This window comes from Phodopus roborovskii, unplaced genomic scaffold, assembly GCF_943737965.1.
Source record: "Phodopus roborovskii unplaced genomic scaffold, PHOROB, whole genome shotgun sequence".
NCBI classification, from domain to species: Eukaryota; Metazoa; Chordata; class Mammalia; order Rodentia; family Cricetidae; genus Phodopus; species Phodopus roborovskii.
The window spans coordinates 1,856,632-1,875,196 of NW_026125264.1; the positions used below are offsets into that span (position 1 = coordinate 1,856,632).

General features: G+C 49.2%; 1 protein-coding gene across 2 annotated transcripts; it reads left to right on the plus strand.

The window, feature by feature from the left end:
• The first annotated feature begins 3,575 nt into the window (after window positions 1–3,575).
• Window positions 3,576–17,427, plus strand: Sun5 (Sad1 and UNC84 domain containing 5). 2 transcript variants are annotated; one of them, XM_051192927.1, is made up of 13 exons: window positions 3,576–3,713; window positions 5,051–5,106; window positions 5,248–5,322; window positions 6,150–6,216; window positions 7,309–7,370; window positions 7,911–7,960; window positions 8,963–8,997; window positions 9,565–9,673; window positions 13,049–13,127; window positions 13,890–14,005; window positions 15,400–15,567; window positions 16,009–16,095; window positions 17,253–17,427. In XM_051192927.1, exons 1-13 carry the CDS (start codon window positions 3,640–3,642, stop codon window positions 17,394–17,396), a joined length of 1,122 nt encoding a protein of 373 aa, XP_051048884.1. In that variant the 5' UTR covers window positions 3,576–3,639; the 3' UTR covers window positions 17,397–17,427. The 2 variants fall into 2 exon arrangements, with proteins under 2 accessions (XP_051048884.1, XP_051048874.1); XM_051192917.1 differs by lacking the exon at window positions 3,576–3,713 and having other exon boundaries at window positions 5,055–5,106; window positions 5,248–5,286.
• The last annotated feature ends 1,138 nt before the right edge of the window (window positions 17,428–18,565 follow it).

The window sequence follows — 18,565 nt, forward strand, 5'->3', positions numbered from 1 at the left end:
ACCTCCCAGGAAAACACGGCCTTTTCTGAAGCAACACAGCAGACAGGTGTTGCGGGGGGCGGAGGGGGGGTGTGGTGCAGAGAGGCAGGACCCAAGCAGTGTCAGAAGAGAATGGAGATAAGGAAAGCAGTTCCCTGTCCTGTGAAGAGGAGTTGGCCCTAGTTACCCTACAGTCTCGTCACTTGAAGACAGATATCCAGCCCATTGTGCCAGACTAGCCTGGTGTTCCGCTGTCTATATCTTACCAGGGATGACTCAGGGCACAGCTCCCATCTCCCTGTCATCCTAGCCAAGTGAGGAATGTCCTGAGTGATCCGGGTTCCCCGAGACCAGTAATCTGGGTTCCCCGAGACCAGACCAGCCTACTGGTCAGATGTGAACCCAGCTCTGAGAAGGGGGGTCTCACCCTAGCTGCAGGACTGAGAAGCCAATGCTCCAATTGGCTAACTGAAGCCCCGATAGATGGCACTTGTCGATGTTCCCTGAAAGGTTGGGTGGTACCTGTTGCAGGGGTGGCTGGAGGTGGCATCTCCATGAACCAGAGGGAAAAATAGCCACGCAGCTCATTCCTACCTCAAAGGTTCTGAAGGCAGGTGGACCCTCAGTCTTGAGATGCTTTGCCTGGAGAGCAGGTACACGGCCGCTTTTTGAGGCTTCCCCTCTGCAGCCTGCAGACCACAAGGCAGGAGCCAGGGAGTGGCTAGTTTGCTTGTGGTTGCAAGTATTTTCCCTACAAACATGGCCTTGCCAAGTGTCTCCATTCCCCTGTGTGATGGGTCTGCCACGTACACAAGCATGGCTGCCAACTGCTGAGGGACCCTGGAACTGGGCTGTTTAGGCTCAAGGATCTGTAGCTGTCTGGAAGGAGGACTCTTTCCAAGAGTGTCCCCTCACCATCCTAGCCAGGCCTGGTCAAGGTCCAAGGACAAGAGTGTCTGAGAGTAGGAGGATAGCCTTGTGTCTCCAAGCTCTTCTGGAAATGTGACTCATGGAGGAGGAGGCTATCTGAGCCTGGATCCCCAACAATAAGCCCTGATCTTGGTCGCACATTGAACCTTCACACAACAGGGAATAGAAGACAGTGTGGCTGACCCAAAGGCACATCTGTCACAGTGGGCAGCCATCATTTGTGGGAGAAAAGACGGCATGTATTTGAGCATAAGGTTGCATGTGTGTCATTGCATGTACACATGCGTGAGGTCACAGGGACTGGTGTCAGAGGATAATGGGTGTCTAAGGATGGATAGGTGGCATGGCATGGTGGCATCTTGATTAATGATGTCACCTCATGGGCACGGGGTGAAGAGTTCTGTGTACAGATATGTTGGGATGTTGAGTGAAGGAACTGTGGGCCTAAGACAGTGACTTGAGCTGCCTGTGTGTATGTGAATGTAGTGGGCTGCTTCCTGAGGTAGGGTATCATGCACATGTACTCATATGTGTATCCAATGCAATGGCCTGGCTGCAGGAACTCCCTTCCATTCTTCTGAGTGCTTCACCTGGGTCACAGACACAAGTGACCTGGGGGACACTCTCCTGTTCTAGAGACCCATGTGGCTCCTGCTGACCACACCAGCCCAAATACCAGGCTTAGAGCCCAGAGCCACCTGGAGCTGGATCCCCACTGGCACCTGTGGAACTAACTGCAGACACCATCAAATGCTCCTGGAATAGCCCTGCCTCACAGCCAGTGCTCCTGGCCCAGTTCTCAGAGGCAGAAAGAATGAGACTTCAGAGGTGGCTAACATCCCACTCCCAGCAGCACTTTGCCTGCCGTTGCCCAAGAACAGGTCCTTTTCCACACTCATCAGACACAGTGAAGAGACATACAAATATTGACCAATGCCACTCTCTGTGTCTGCTTTCAACATGAATACTTCCTCTTCTTCAGTTCTTCCAGCACAAGGGACACTTGGGTAACATCCAGGTGACACAAAGGGAGAGTCTTCACTAGCACCTTCTCCAGAACCTGCAGCCTCCACGCAGCAATGCAAGTCCTGTTTGCCAAGCACCTCCTACATGCAAGGTACTCTGCTTACGGGTCTTCTGTGCATCACTGTGCCCACTGCTGGAATGTACTGAGTGAGACACTATTATGGTGAGCGAAAGTATGGTGTGCTATGGGAGAGACAGACAGAAGCATACATGAAAAGGTGAAGGCAGAGAGGAGTGAGCTGAAGTAAGTGGCTTGATTGCCACCCAGTGCCATGGTGATGTCTGGGCCTGGGCTGCTGCTGGTGCCCATGTCTGAGTTCACGGCCCTATCACAGCCACAGGCTGTATTGATACCCATGATTCCTGATACCAACCACAGACAGAGCTGTGCAGAGCTGGCCCTGCCCCTCACCGGCTGCAATGCTCAGGAGAGTGCGTCCTGCCCCTCACCTGGGCAGCACAGTAGAGCTGACCCTGTTCATGGGGACACAGGTGAGCTGGCTCCAGGAACACGAGGGTGGAAATCTATCCCCACCCCTCATCTGCCATTTGGTGGCATGAGCAAAGGAAGAGATGCTTCCCTTCCCCTCACCACCTGTGGCAGGTGGGAGACTGGCCCTAAGGTCAATAGAGGGGGAGAGCGGGCCCTGCCCCTCACCTGGGCAGCACAGTAGAGCTGGCCCTGGTGGTGCAAGTGCTGGTAAGCTGGCCCTGAGGGCATGAAAGCGGGAGAACTGGCCCCACCCCGTACTCATTGCTGCAGAGGGTAAACTAGCCAGGCCAATGATGGAGAGCTCACCCTGGTGGAGAGGATAGGAGGCAGCTGGTGGGCAGACCAACCCTGCAGCTGCCCAGGCCCAGAACCAGGGTTAAGAGTTGACCCACTCCAATATCCACCCCATCTATGATCTGCTGGAGCACACGAAGGAGCTGGTCCTGCAGATCCAAAGCTGCAGGATCTCCATGACACAGAACAACAGGATATCCAAGAGGAGTCCCAGTGAGGCCCCAGCATTGGTGTGGAGCAGAAACCAGAGGCCTTAAAGCAGACCAATGACTCTGCAATGAACCCTGCAAATAAAGAAGCCTGGACTAAGGGACTACTGTACTGTGTGAGTTGCTGGGCCACACTATAGCTTCCACAACAAGGTTTATTTTGTCTTAAAATCTACTTTTAGGGGAGAGGTTGCGAGGGCAGAGGGTGGATATGAATGGGCAGGGAGATGAAAGGGATCGAAATGCATGATGTGAAAGACACAAAGAATAAATGAAAAGTAAGTTTTAAAAAATTAAGGAAAAAAATCAATTCACATGCAACCTGAAAAGGCAATAAGCCCAGGAAACTTGGGGCAGCAAAGAGTATTAGGAGCAGCAAGGCGGGTGTCTTGATTACGGGCACCGCCATTTTTGCCTCTGCCCTGGAAGGGTTCTCCCTGGCTTACAACTTCAACCTTCACATCTTCAAAATGGAAAGGCAGTCACAGTGGCTTCCTCTGAGGGGTTTCTGGAGACAGGCTACAGACTTGGGGTCCTCCATCCAAGTGTTCTATGAGGTCACAGAGCTGATAATTCCACCTGACCCAGTAAATTCCATGTTACCTTCCAGGGGATATTCAGACTTGGTGGTGGCAGTAGTAGCCACTTCCTCCACATTGACTCCCACAGGTCTCCATCCTCTTGCTCCATCCTTTAAAAAGGAAATCAATGCCCCGGTCAAGGAACACTGGGGACTCATGTGCCCTACCTGAAGACTCGAGCCACAACGCCAGGTCCAGGAGGTGAGACCAGCACTCCTTCCTGCCTTTCCCCAGCCCATTAGGGTTCCTTGGGGATAAGCAGGCCTTGTCAACCGCCCTTATAAAGCAGATGCAGAGGACAGAGAGGCTCAAAGCAGCTTCCTCAAGGTCTCCTGGCAATGGCAGAGTACAAAGCAATTATCATTTCAACGTGTATTTACTGAATACCTACTGTGAGCTAGGCACAGTATTGCAAGCTCGCTGCCCTAATGCAGCTCAGGCTAGTACTGGGGTCAAGGAAACAAATTTCTCTATCCTCTTTGTCAAGAGTCATCCGGATGCAGGTGACAGGAATTCCACCTTGAAATAATGCCTACTTCTGAGAGGGCATACAAAACAAACCAGGAGGGAAGGAAAAAATTCTTTACAACTTTGACATTTTAGCTCATCTTTTTGTATAATATCTCATGCCTTGTTTTAAGTTGGCACAAAGCAATTGTGTATTTATCAGGTGCAATGTGGTGCAATGTAGCACATGCGTGGTGGTGAGGTCGGGGTAATGAGAAGGTCTTTGTGCTGGGAACCTGTAAAGTCCTGTCTTCTGGCTATTTTGAGGTACACTGGTCACCCTGCCATGCCACACAGGCCTCAGGAATGTATGTATCTTATATTTGGCAAGAGCCAATAATATGTTCGTACAACCAGCGAACTGTGTTTTATCATTGTAACAAAGCACCAGTGATAATCATGAAGAGAAAAATGTTTGCTTCATGCTTTGAAAATTCTAGTCCATAAAACGGACATTCATTTCATGAGTCAAGAAGCAAAGAGAAAAACGGGAAGAGTCTGGGAACCCACAATCCCTTTCCAAGATATGTACCCAGTGACCTAAGAACCTCCTATCCCCCTCCCTTAAAGGCCCACAGCGCCTCTAAAAGCCACCATCCCAAATTCCAGGCTCTCACTGTGCTTGCTCTTTTTTTAGCACCACATGTGGCTGGTCACCAGGCTACCTCGGGCCAGTATCATGGAGAAGCAAGACTGTCTAGGGAGGGAAGAGGCAAGGCACAGCCTCCTATGGGCCTCATTTCAGCCAAGAAAAGCTTTTACCAATCCCACACCCTCAGAGCCACCACCCCTTCCCCAACTCTCCTTGAACTAGTAACCACAAGGGGAATGAGAAGACTGTGACAGGTTTTGGCCAGTTAGGGTAATCCCTTGATGGCCACAGTACCCATGCACCTTGTCTCAAAGGAGACCCAGATCTGAGGCCAGCCAGACCTAGTCTGTCCCTGGTTCACAGCTTTTCGGTCTGAAACATGGTGACACCATGGACGTTGGAGGACATAAAATGTGGTTGTGAACCTTGTCATCCACAGAGGCATCCAAAGAAGCCACGCCAGCAGAACGGCACAGGCACCCTCAGCAAACATGAGTGAGCAAGAATGGTGTCCCGGGGCTTCACTGGCAAAGTTGGGGGTAAAACAGCCCAGAGGTGCACACCAAGCCCGGGAACCCCAGGTCTCTGCAAGCCCATATTTGAGATCTATGTTCTTGTGGTCTGTGTCCTCTGCAGATGATGCTCTACTGTTGCCTTTCCGCATCAACACCCCAGGTCTCAGCTTAACCCAGTTCATACTGGGATATATGTGTATGTATATATATATATATGGAAGAACAAGCTTGAGTAACAGGGGCTGGGGAGTGGGGGGAAGCTTCAGACCAGGCTCTTCTAGAACTCAGGCTGGATGCAGTATATTCAAGGAGCTACAGGTTGGCACACCCAGGGCCTCCCTGAAAGGGAAGGGAAAGTAAAAGGAAAGTTTGCTGGCATAGGAGAAACTGTCCCAAGTCCTTCTCTACGTTGGCTCCATTAATTCATCAGCTAATCCATTCAGCATCCATCTACACATCCATCCATGCATCCATTCTCTGTCTAGCCACTCACCCACTGATCCATTCATTACTTCCCCTTTATTTCCATTTGTTGATGCAGACAATCATCCCTGCATCCATCCATTAATCCTCTGGCTCTCCATGGTACCATTTTACCATCTACCAATCTTCCAAGCCAAGAACTCACCCTCTTTTCCATTCTCCCTTCCCCCATGCATACACCCACCTTCTCATCTATCCTGAACCCCTGCTTACTAACTTAAACCATGCAGTGCTTCAGAGATGAACCCTAGAAGGACACAGCTCTTGCCAGGCTCGCAGTGCCCAGTGATGGCATTAGCACACACCACCTTTGGGGCTGCTGTGTGCTAACAGTGTCAGACTCTATTAATTGCCATCTTCTGGCAAGGCTTACCCATAGGCCTTGAACTTATAGTTGCTTACATAAGCTGAGACAGTGGCTATCCTGAGCTCAACCATCAAATCAAGAGGGTCTCCCAGCTCCAAGGACAGCCAGCCAGTGCTCATAATGGGACCAAGATGAGAATACAACTCATTGTTGCGATCCTGTCTCCTCTACAGCCTGGCTCACCTGCCTGGCCTGCTTCCTGAGGACTCAGGCCCAGCAAGTCCTACTTAACACCTGCAGGTAAGCGGGAGAGGGGGAGGATGGTGTGGGGACAATGACAGTACCTTCTTTGGTTTGGCTCTCCCCCTGCTAGTCAGACCAGATGAGCCATCCTCAATCTGTCTTTTTCACATCCCCCATCTCAGACCTCTGCGGTTCCCCATTGCTCAACTCCCCAGCATGTACCTTGCCCAACCCTTTTTTTTTTTTTTTCCTAGATGCCTTCATTCTGCCTCCCTCTATGGAACCTCACTCCCTGAAGACCCTACCCAGGTTCCCATGTCACTCCTTTGCCTGTGTTCTTCCTGCCAGAATAACCTCACCCAACACCCACCTCTCTCCCTGTGCTTGCTTGGTCTATATAAATCTTTCTTCTGAGATGCCTACCTCATTCATTCATTTAAACTTTACATTTTAAATATTACCTAATAGCTTTTCTGGACCCAGCCTTGCCCCTGCCCTCCACCACCACTGTGGGCTTCCGAAAGCAAAGTGGGGAAACAGTACCAGGCTAAGATTGCAGGGTGACACAGAGACAGCTGACCTGAGCACATGGAGCTCACAGACTCTGGACAGACATCTAGGGAGCCTATATGACACTGATCTAGGACCTCTGTATGTGGGCGACAGATCTGTAGTTTGGTCTGTTTGTGGGGCCCCTAGCAGTGGGATCGGGAACTGTCCCTGACTTTTGAGTTGGCTTTTGGGAACATATTCTCCATGCTAGGATGCCTCCCCCCAGCCTTGATGCAGGATGAGGGGCTTGGTCCTGACTCAACTTTATATGCCATGCTTGGTTGACTCCCATGGGAGGTCTGCACCTTTCAGAATGGAGGAGTCGATGGGAGGTGGGAGGTAGGAAAAAGGAGGAAAAGAGGGAGAGGTAACGGTGGTTGCTATGTAAAACAAATGAAAATTTTAATTTAAAAAAATTGCAGAGTGAGGTGACTCCGGAGATCCTAGTAGGAGAGGCCATTAGAGTTAGTGCCTGAAGAGCAAGTCCAATAAGGAGGGGAATAGGAAGGAGCAACAGGCAAATGGAACAATGGAGTGAGGACAGGGGGACCCTGCCAGACTGCGGCTGACCTTGACAGTGGCCTTTCTGCTTCTCAGGTGCAAGTTGCTCTGTCAGAAACTCATGGAGAAGATGGGCCTTCTGGTCCTCTGTGCTTTCGGTGGGTCTCCCGGTCTGCCTACAGCAAGGCATCTCCGGGCCTGGGCCCATTCTGGGAGAGGGAGCCCAGAGATGACGCTGTCTTTCATGCTGATGGTTACCCCATCTGTCTCTTGAATGCTACCCTGCAGCTTAAGAGCAGAAAACAGTTGCAGAAGCCAGTCAATGCTTTGAAAACTTTTTAGAGTTAAAAACAATGCATATGTTTTTAAGAACTTTTAAATAATAGATTCAAGTCCACCTGGAGCTCCTAAAATGCAGGAAAGACCCTGCTGCCTTCTCTCAGTCCACTAGGCAGCAAGGCTGCGATACAAGTTGGAAGACGTGTCATTTAGTTCATGTGGAGCTCAACTCACAGAGGACATCGTTTGGGCATGATGCAGTGATTTCTCTATTCCCAACTTACAGAGGAGGATACTGAGCTTTGGAGAGATTAGCTTCTCCTGAAGTTACACAACCCTAACCTAGATGCCTTAATTCCAGAACCCAAGCTTTCAACCTTTTGAGTTAAGCCGGTCATTCTTGTTCTCATGGCCCACAGGTTTCTGGGTGTTTTCCATGCACTTACCATCAAAAATGGAAGTCTGGCAGGTGAGTGTGAGCCCCCTGCAAGCCCCATAGCTAACTGACCTAGCTAAGCCATCAATAGTCCCTCTGTTGTTCCTCCTACTCTCACCAAATTCGCATGATGATCCATTCTTGACTCATCCCAGATCTAAATCGATACCTTTGTCACCCCACCCACCTGGAGCCCCTCTCCGGCATGTGACTCTCACAGAGCACACATAGTCATCCCTTCACCATCAGGTGACTTTCCTGTCGTTCAGGCCAGCAGTGGCACATCTCCCTTTCTCTAGAACCCCCCTAAAATAAGGTGTGATGGGTCACATTGCTCCCTCTACTGTCTCTGCCTCAGTGAATTGAGACTCACCCCATCAGGTTTTGTTTACCTGGGGAAGAAGGAAGAGCAAACCAGTGGCCAGAGCTACTGATAAAGTCACAGAGACCTGTAGAGAGCAGGAGCATAGGTGCTGAGGGATCTCTCTCTGTTCTCCCTCTCTCCCTGGGTAAACCATTGTATTCTTTGAGGTCTAGCTGAAAGATCACAACCTCCAGACACACCAAAGCAAAGGAAGTCACATTTTTCCTTTTCCTTTATTTTCTGTAACCATGATCATGTCTCCAGCTGTACCAGCAACCCTTTAAAGGAAGCAGGCAGGTCTATGGGTAGGAGGATGAATGGGTAGATGGTGGAGGGGAAAAGTTCAAATTTGGATAGATGGTAAGTGAGTGAATGGATGGGAGATTAAATACGAAGGTGGATGGCTGGGGGGTGGTAGTGTACACCTTTAGTCCAGGCACATGGGAGGCAAAGGCAGATGGATCTCTGTGAGTTCAAGGCCAGCCTGGTCTACAACTAATTCCAGGACAGCCAGGACTACAGAGAAAAACCCTGTCTCAAAAAAATTATTAAATATGAAGGTAGATGAATGGATGGATTAATGGCCATGAGAAAACAGAGAGATGAAGCTCTTATCAGGCCCAGATTAGGTCACCTGACAGAGATCCCTCCTTTCTTCAATGCTCCACCAGGATGACAGCATAAATAGCCCACTGCAGAGCCTGAGGTAAGAGCAAACTACTTGTAAGTCCTATTTTCTTACAAAAAGCATAGCTATAGCTGAAATCTGATGTATATCCTAAGCTAAAAATACGGACCCAACACTCAGACCAACCTGGACTTAAATCCTAGCTCCTGTAAATTCTATGTGACTGAGTTTATGCAAGTCATCTCTATTTTTCTAAACTTTTAACTCCTCATTTGTGAGATGAGGCAAAGCTCTCATGTTGTTCTGGGTAAATAGGCATCAAAAAAAGATGTGAAACATCCCAAATAGTTACTGGTTCATAATCACTACTCAGTAAATGGAGGCTGAGAAAAAAATAAGTCACTACCTGGTGACAGCATTCTTACTTATGAGTATTTTGGGAGGACTGACCTGGACTTATGGATACTCCAAACAAAAGGAAGAGGAATAAAGCTTAGGGCTAAGAACCTGAGAGTGGTGTGCAGGGGGATGGACCCAGAAGAGTGGAAGCTTTCTAAGGTCTTTCCTTGAAGGCTTTCTCATAAAAAGGTAGCAATAGCAACATCATAAAGCAGCCAGTTCTTGTTTTAACTCCTTGTTGATAAGGATGTACCAGGAGAAGGTACGACATCACACTGGGGAAATCCAGGACCTACGAGGTAGCATGAACCAGCTCATTGCCAAACTCCAGGAGATGGAAGCCATGTCCGATGAGGTGAGATTCTGCCATTAGGCCCTTTGCCACCCAATGTCTTTGTTCATGCCCTGTTTTTTACATAGTTATTTTCTTCCTTCATTTCACCCCTCATTTTGATAGAGCATATCCTCCCCCCAATAACTTCATGCAAAAGAGGGAAAAAACAGTTACATGGATATTTTTTAAATTTCTTTAGAACTTGCATGTTTTAAAATAGTCTTACCCTATCTTTGCACCTAATTGATAGCTTTGCTAGGTATAGAAATTTAGAAAGTTTCTCCTGAAAATACTGAAGGAAGCCAATCATATTCTGGTGTTACCATTGCCATTGCAAATTGCACCATTCTGAACTTTCATCCTTTAGGTCTAATCTGGTGTTAGTTTTGTCTCTATTTTTATCCCTAGAAACTATAATGTCCCCTTTGTGTCCAGTATAACCAGTCTTGGGATTGATATTATTGGATATATGCACTATTTTTCAATAACTTAACAGTCTTAACTTTTATCTCTTAAAATATTCCTTCTTATCCATAAACTCCTTTATCTCTTATGTTCTGATTATATCTACACTAGACCTATAGACTACATTCCAAGTGCTTCCTACCTAATATATTTCTTGTTGTTCTTCATTCTTTTTCTCTGTTACCTAAGTTTCGATAGTCTTGTCTCTATTTTCTTCAGACTCACTTGAAATATATTGTATTGTTTCACTTTAGAATTCACATTCAGTTTATTTTCTTCTTATAGATTTAATCCTGCCCCCAGTTCACCATTTGTTTTCTATCTTTCCCTTTATTTAAGATATTTATCATGAGCCGAGTAGTGGTGGTGCACACCTTATATCCCAGCACTCAGGAAGCAGAGGCAGGCAGATCTCTGAGAATTCAAGGCCAGCCTGGGCCACAGAGTGAGTGCCAGGATAGGCTTCAAAGCTGCAGAGAAATCCTCTCTCTCTCTCTCAAAAAAAAAAAAAAGATATTTATCATGGTTATTTTTAAAAGTTTGTCAGCTAACTCCAATTTATGGGTAATCTATAGTATTCTGTTTTTCTTTATCTAACTTGATATCAGCTTTTGACATTACCTATTAATATCTAGTAATTTTTAGTGTTTTCATGATATAAAATAACTCTATTTGCCTTACACAATTGCAAATATCACTGAGGAAATCCCCTTTGCTTCATAGGAAAGATGAAGTAAATGTGCATTTCTTTCTTGATGGGTATTAAGCTGGTTTTAACAGAGGTTGAAATTTTTATAAGACTTATTAGAGGTTTTTGGTTGATTTGGATTCCTGACCGTTCATCTTTAAAAATTTTCCAAATATCTTATAGGAAAGCCTAACCATATGTTTGAGGACTCTTAAGCCTTCTGATTTGTCTTCTAGCACCACACAAATATGAAAACCCTGACCCCAGTGGCACCAGCCTTACTGGAGGTGAATGTTCCATGTTCCTGGCCTCTGTGTCTTCCTATGCCCTCTACTGTTGCTCAAGCTTCAGTCTCACAACTTCACACATCACCCTGGGGATTCTGATCCCTTCATGCTTTACCTAGCCTCTCAGCTCTCCTTAAAATCAGGGTGGAAACATTTCTGACCTGCTCTTTGCTCCTGATTCTTGCTGTAACCCTAGTTGAAAAGCAGCCAGCAATAGCTACATCATCGCTTAAATACTATGCTATCTTAGAACTTCCTCCACATAGATTGACTAGCACATCAATTTAAACTAAGCCTTCCATAAAGTGGAAGTTCCATAAAGTGGAACATGGAAAAAAAGGTAGATACATTTTTTACCAGAATGCAACAAGAATTCTCCTGGTCCTCAGTACCATCTGAAACCTCATGAGCCTGGCCTGAACGGCCCAGATGCTTGTCTTCAATATGATTAAGTTCTGCAAGCCTTAGAGCATTCTAGGGCTTCTCTGGCCCATTTTGTCAAACTCTGCCAAATTCTTCCCACAAACCAATTTCAAAGGCTTAAGAACCACATGGTCAGATTTAGCCACAGCAACATCCTCGTTCTTCTGGTACCAATTTTTTGTTTATTGTATTGCCATTTTTTACTGAATACATAGTGTAACAACTTAAAAGGAGGAATTATTATTTTTGGCTCAGGGTTTCAGATGACTCGATCAGTGCTTGCTCGGCCCAGTGTGCTAGACAGAACATCATGGCAATTAGAGTGTCTGATAGAGGCTGTTTAATTTACCTCATTGCCAACAGGAAGTAGAGCAGAATAACAACAGGACGGGGCCAGAGCAAAATAAAATTCCACATGGACACATCTCCGTGACTTACTTATTCCAGTTAGACCCAACTCCTGAAGTTTCTAGAACCTCCAAAAACAGTGCCACCACTTTTGTACCATGTGTTCAACACATGAACCTGTGGGAGACACTTTGTATTCAAACCATAGTCACCATTAATCAACCCGTAGATGACCTGTCACATGTCTCGGCTTCCTCACAACATGTGACTTTGAGAGAGACCCCAGAGATACAAGCAACATTGTAAGCCCTTTGGACTCAGTCACAAAGCATCTTTCCTCCCCAGTTCACACTGATGGGCAGGAGACCTTGGACACACACCTACATGCGTGCGCACGCGCACACACACACACACACACACACACACACACACACCTCTTTGAGAAGATCAGCGTCAGAATGAAAATGTAGAGCTTGGAACAGGAGACCTTGTTGCAGCCATTGTTGGAGGTGTCTAAGAACAGCTGGCCATGGCTGAGCACTAACTGTGAACAGCGTTCTCCAGTCTTCCTCTGCCAGGTCAGTGGAGTGCTCAGGAGCCCAGACCTAAAATCTGCTGGCTCTATTTCTTACAGCTGTGTGAGCATCAAAGCTTTATTCCTGTGGGCTGAAGTATTCTTACCTCGAAGGTGGAGTGACAATTGCCCAAATATCCAAGGAAGGCCATAGGGGATGACAGAGAACATGATGGACTGAGAACATTTCTGCACATAGTGGGACTTCACACAGCTTCCTAATCCCTAACAGCTTCCACAGCTATGGTGGCAGACAGGATTTTTGTCCCATCTTACAGACTTTGCAAATCTAGATTTAGAGGCACCATATTGCCCAAGACCAACAGCAGTAAGGGCTGTCTCCTTCTAGAGTCCCTGCCTTTGACCTCACTAAAATACATCCTGTAAAATGAACTTGAAAGCTCAAAACAGACCCAGAGGATAGGGGTGACTTTGGATCTCGGGGCTTCATCCCAGTATAGTAACTGGGTCATCCTACTCAGGGCCATCCACAGCCTCTGAAAGTGGGAGAGGTGTCCTATGACCACCTGCCATCTGCCCAGGACACACAGATGGGGCTCATAATCTATAAGAATATACCAGGACAAAGCCTATGTTTTCTGCCTTCTCAGCAAAAAATGGCCCAGAAAATCATGAAGATGATACAAGGTGATTACATTGAAAAGCCAGACTTTGCCCTGAAGTCCATAGGTAAGTGACCTGCCTCCCCCATTGGCCTACCACTGACCTACCTCAGAAACCCTTCATGAAGGTTACATGCCGCTGCTACTGTGAAGTTCAGCCTCAGAGCCGACCTCTGCTCCCTCCTGGTTTCCGTCTGCAGTTTCCCCTCTCTGATGGGGTGGGCAACAGGAACCTAGGTCCCTCAATTCTACCCACGCCCCTCCACCACCCTTCACCCCTTACATTTCCCAAACCTGGGGCTTGGTGCACGGAGGAGACACTGTGGGCCCAATGACAGTCAGAAAGTGGCTTCAGGAGAAATAGAGCAGGTGTCTAGCAAAGCAAGCCCTCTCTGCTTGGGAGACACTTGGATTGAGACCTAATGAGGAAAGACATAGCCAGGAAGATCGATGAGATGAGGCCACAAGAGAGAGCTCAGGCTTCTTGAGGATGGGGATAGGACCCAATCAGGCAACACGGGCTGATCCCGACACCTCAGTCCTCAGTGAAATGTGGGATCAGATGCAAGAACTCCTCTCCAGAACCACCTCAGGCCTCCCTCCACTTTTCAAGCCAGGCCCCCTCTGCACCCTGCACACGCATGCAGCTGTTCCCAACACACTAGTAGTATAAGGGCAAGCCACTCTTATACTACTAACCACAGTGTTCACCCCATTGCCTAGAGGGGTACACTGAGCTCCAGAGAGGGCAGGGGTTCAGCCCATGCAGGAGTGTGCCCTCAGGAGGAGTCTCCCTCCAGCAGAGGCTGAGATAACCCCCTCCATACAGGGGCCAGCATCGACTTCGAGCACACGTCAGCCACATATAACCACGACAAGGCGCGCTCCTACTGGAACTGGATCCGGCTGTGGAACTACGCACAGCCCCCGGACGTGATCCTCGAGGCAGGGGGCAGGGCAGGGGATGGCAGGAAAGGGCCAGGAGAGGGCTAGTAACAGGAGCCGGCAGCAGAGGAGGGACAGGATTGAAAATAGCAGGAAGGACGGAGCAATAAGGCGAGGGGGGGCCAGGATGAGTGCTGTGGGGAAGGGAGGGGCCACGGGGAGGGCTCTGGCAGGAGGAGGACACAGTGACCCCCACCCAGACCTGACATTTTGGGGTCTAAGGACCCTCAAGCCACCTTGAGGTGTGAGGTCCCTTTGCAAAGGAGGATACCAGGCCAAAACACCAGATCACTTGGGCATGCAGTATGTGGCAAAGCCCGCCCTCAAATACTCGCCCCTCTGAAAACTCTGCCTTCCAGATGGAGGAACTGAAGCCCTGGGAGAGGAACAGGCCTATCTAAGCCCCAGAACAACACAAACCACTGAGATCTCATCAGCTTGGGCCAGTGCCCCAGCCTCAGGCCACCCTCAAGGAACTCCCAGAGTCCATCCAGGACAGTGGCTTGCAGGGGTGGGGAAGCCTCCTATTGGGGTGGATGGGGACAAGCAGCATCCAGTGTACAATGAGTTGGCAATGAGGGCCTGGGACAGGGGAAAGGAATCACAGAACATAGCAAGCATTGGCCAGGGAGACAGGCAATACGGGGGCCACACCTGGCTGCAAAACACTAGCTTCAGTCAGGTCTGGGGCAAAGGCTCTGCCACTCAGGCTTCTGCACCTCCAGACCTGGCCATCTAGCTCCAGCTTCCCATGCCACCAGCCTACCTGACTTCCCTTGGGCGGGCATGCCTATCCAGCTAACTGCTACTCTCCCTTGTCCCAGCTCCTATAGGAGTCCTCCCAAAATGCCCCCAACCCTTATCCGAGCATCACAGCTCCAGATCAGGATGGTGCGTCCTGTGTCTTCAAGAAGCCCAGCACCTACTGGATGAGTAGCTTCCCTGTGTGCTGTGAAGCCAACCCTCTTTCCATCCTGGGCTTCTGTTTCTCATTTCGTGGGTCAGATCATGACGGTTAATAGCCAGTCCCAGGGCCAAATTACCAAGTTACACTTACAGCTCTGCAATGCTGGGCCTTTCTCACTTCCCTGCTCTGAGCCTCGGTTTCCTCCTCTGCATCGGGAGAACACATTCAAGTCTAAGTGGCAGTGAAAGCATGCAAAGTATGGGGAGTGAAGGAATGAATGAATGAGGGAATGAACGCACAGGCGAACAGGAACTGAGAAGAATGAGGGCTAGAAGGCCCCACTCAGGCTCTGCTCTTCCTGAACTGCTAGAACCAAGCTCTGTGAACAGGGAGGAAGTCACTTTCAGGGGATCAAGGAAATGTGGGAATCAGGGAAATAGGGACCCCAGCCCCCCGAACACAGCCCCCTCATACCTGCGTCTTCCAGCCCAATGTGACACCTGGCAACTGCTGGGCCTTCGCCGGTGACCGTGGCCAGGTGACCATCCGTTTGGCCCAGAAAGTCTACCTGTCCAACCTTACACTGCAGCACATTCCCAAGACCATCTCACTGTCAGGCAGCCTGGATACCGCACCAAAGGACTTTGTCATCTATGTGAGTACAACCACCGGGAGCCAGGCTGGGCTGAAGGGACCAAACCTTGAGAGAGTCCATCCACATAGCTGAGGGGAATGTGGCTAGGCTAAGTGGGGAATGGCCAGAGTGGGGTACATCTCAGCCTTCCGGAACCAATATAGACAGCTGTCTAGTTCAACCAAGGCTTTTTGGAGATGAGACCATTGGGCTTCATTATGCTGAGGCAACCCATAGAGCTATCAGTAGAATGGGATTCAGAGAAGGACTTAGAAGCAGCCTGATCCTTACTGGTGGGGTTGGAAATAGATCTCAGCTTCCCAATTCCCATGAAGTGATCCTTCCTGTCCCAGACACTAGGCTGTGGCACTGCCCACATTGATGAGGAGCCCCTGCCCCATCCCAGGAGTTGTGCAAATCTTAGCCTGCTGCATTTCATACCTCTGTTGTCTGGTTCCACAGGGAATGGAGAGCCCCCCCAGGGAAGAAGTGTTCCTGGGGGCATTCCAGTTTCAGCCAGAAAACACGATCCAGATGTTCCCACTCCAGGTACCTGGGTAGACCACAAAGGAGCATCTGCGGAGTGTACCCCATGCACAGCTCTCCCCAGTCCCCTACAGCCCTGAGAGGTGCATAGTCACTCTAGCCTTTTTGGCAGATGAGGATGCTAAAGCAACATGGAGCTGCTGTCCTGGGCCCAGAGTTGCACCCAGGGAGAGCCTTCTGACCCCAGCTAGTCTTCCCTGTTTTCTGGTCCCTCCAGGAGTCCTCTTGCTGCGTCTCCTTCCTGGATAGCAAATGTTGGACACAAAGTGCCCATCAAGTAGGGCTCTCCTGGTTCCAAACTTATGGCATCTATGCTGGGAGGCCCTAGTTGCCACCTGATCTGGCCATAAGAGAGGGAACTGAGGCCTGGAGAAGGGGAAGTTGGACACAGACAGAAGCAGAACTGGATGAGCTGGCAACATGACTGTCTGAGTTTGGGATCTGGCTAATGCTGGTCCAAATCTCAGCCTCGCCAGATCTGGGCCCTGGGCTTCAAAGTCCCCTCTGTAATTCCCTGGGAGGCTAAAACATGCCCTTAGTTTTGGTTTGGGCTTTATTGCAGAGCAGAGGGGTGAACCTAGGATCTCATACTTGCTAGGCAAGTGTCTTCCACTCAACTATATTCCCAACCCTCTTTTGTAACTTTGAGACAGAATCTCACTATGTGGCTCAGGCTGGTCTCACTGGTAGCTGGGATTATGAGCCAGCAGTCCTGCTCTGCCTTTTCACACTGGGCAGTGGGCTTGATAATCACCATCTCCACCTACTCCGGTCATAGGGAATGAAAGGCATAAGTTTACAGAGAAGCCTTGATGTGCCAGGGGCTGATAAGCCAAGAGCATCTTTCATGTCCACAGTAGTCAGGGGAACATCTATTATCACTCCCATTTTACAGAGAGGAAACTGAGGCCCAGAGAGGCACAGTGGCTCAATGAGGGCCCCACAGCATCACACTGCCAAGGTCCCATGGCTGAGGCATCTTCCCTACAGCATCCTGGCCTTGGCACATCCCACCCTAGCCAACAAGCATTGAGTCCATTCCCCTCTCTGGGACTCCATCCCCACACCTGTGAAATAGGAAAGCTTCTTTCTTCCAAGGCCACGCTGCTGGGTGGAGCAGAGGTCTATGGGGGAGCTGCCACTATTTGGCTTTATTCCAGAACCAGCCACCCAGGGGCTTTGCTGCTGTCAAAGTGAAGATCTCCAGCAACTGGGGGAACCCTCGCTTCACCTGCCTGTACCGTGTGCGTGTGCATGGCTCTGTCACGCCTCCCAGAGACTTGCACCTAGAACCCCTGTCCTAGAGAGTAAAGTGTATTATTTGGTCCCAGCCAACTGTGAGTGTCTTTGGGCCATGATGTAGTGAGGTAGACTGGCTTGGGGACACTATAGGTCATTGCCTGTCAGGCACCTGGATATCTTCATAACAGTCCCAACTGTCCCCTTCCCACATAGGAGGACAGTGACAGCTCAGAGTAATCAGGGTGACTTATAGGAATTCATAGTCAGCAAATAGTAGTCCCCGGAACAAACCCCAAGAAATCTAGCTCCTGCACAGAAAAGAAGACATCTCTCTGGATTCAAACAGATCTCTGTCTCCCCCTATGGGTTACCTTCAGCAAGCTCTCACCCTCCTAGGAACCTCAGTCTCCACATCTGTACAATAGGGACAGGACAAAGGCTATTAGAGCATATGTAGGAAATGAGAGGTCCCAACACTGGCCACCCTGTTTCAGCATCTTTTAAACTGTTCGACGTGTGATGTTGGGTAAAACATATACCTATTCTGGATCTCATTTTCTCCAGGTACAGATACAACTGCTCCTCAAACTCCATATTTTGCCTGTGTATCCTTGCCATGGCTGTTTAATCTGACCCTGCACTAGCATTTACTTGTGAGCATGTACAATACTAGAAATAGTGCCTGACATTGCTGTTGACTGTAGCTCCAGCCACACAAGTCCCAGCCCATATCATAGCACAGCACAGCAGATGCTTGGTGGTCACTGGTAGTACTGTCGACTTCTGGCTGCAGACAGGCAATAAGAGGAGCAGGTGCTCTCAGAAGGACCCTGCCCTAGGACAGGGCCCCAGCAGGATGGGAGCAGTGGCAACTGGAGCCTTCAGGGAAAAAAAAGGAGGTAAAGTCTGGCAAGGGCCTAGCTGGGCATTGGAAGGGTGGAGAAATTGGAAATGGGCTTGGCTCCAGGGAAGGCACCCTGGGAAGCCCTGCCCTACTGTAGAATCTGCCCCTGGGCCGTGAGCCTGACCTTCAGGCAGACTGGTTTCTCTAGCACCAGCAATGGGACCCTTTAGGTCTCCACACTGGAAGGGACTTCTAGAGACAACACTCCCCTTGCCCTGCCCCAAAATTTGTGGAACATTCCTCTGGCTCTTCTGTGTTTTCCTGAGGCAAGCTCCCCCGTCTCCCAGGCTTGCCTTGTACTTGATAGCCAACCTTGGACTTCTGATG

Excerpts from the sequence above, each read along its gene's own strand:
- Sun5 (XM_051192927.1), top strand. The coding sequence starts at position 3,640 with ATGCCCCGGTCAAGGAACACTGGGGACTCATGTGCCCTACCTGAAGAC. Across the intron at positions 6,217-7,308 it reads GTCCTACTTAACACCTGCAG|GTGCAAGTTGCTCTGTCAGA; the intron begins GTAAGCGGGAGA and ends TCTGCTTCTCAG. Across the intron at positions 13,128-13,889 it reads CTTTGCCCTGAAGTCCATAG|GGGCCAGCATCGACTTCGAG; the intron begins GTAAGTGACCTG and ends CCCTCCATACAG.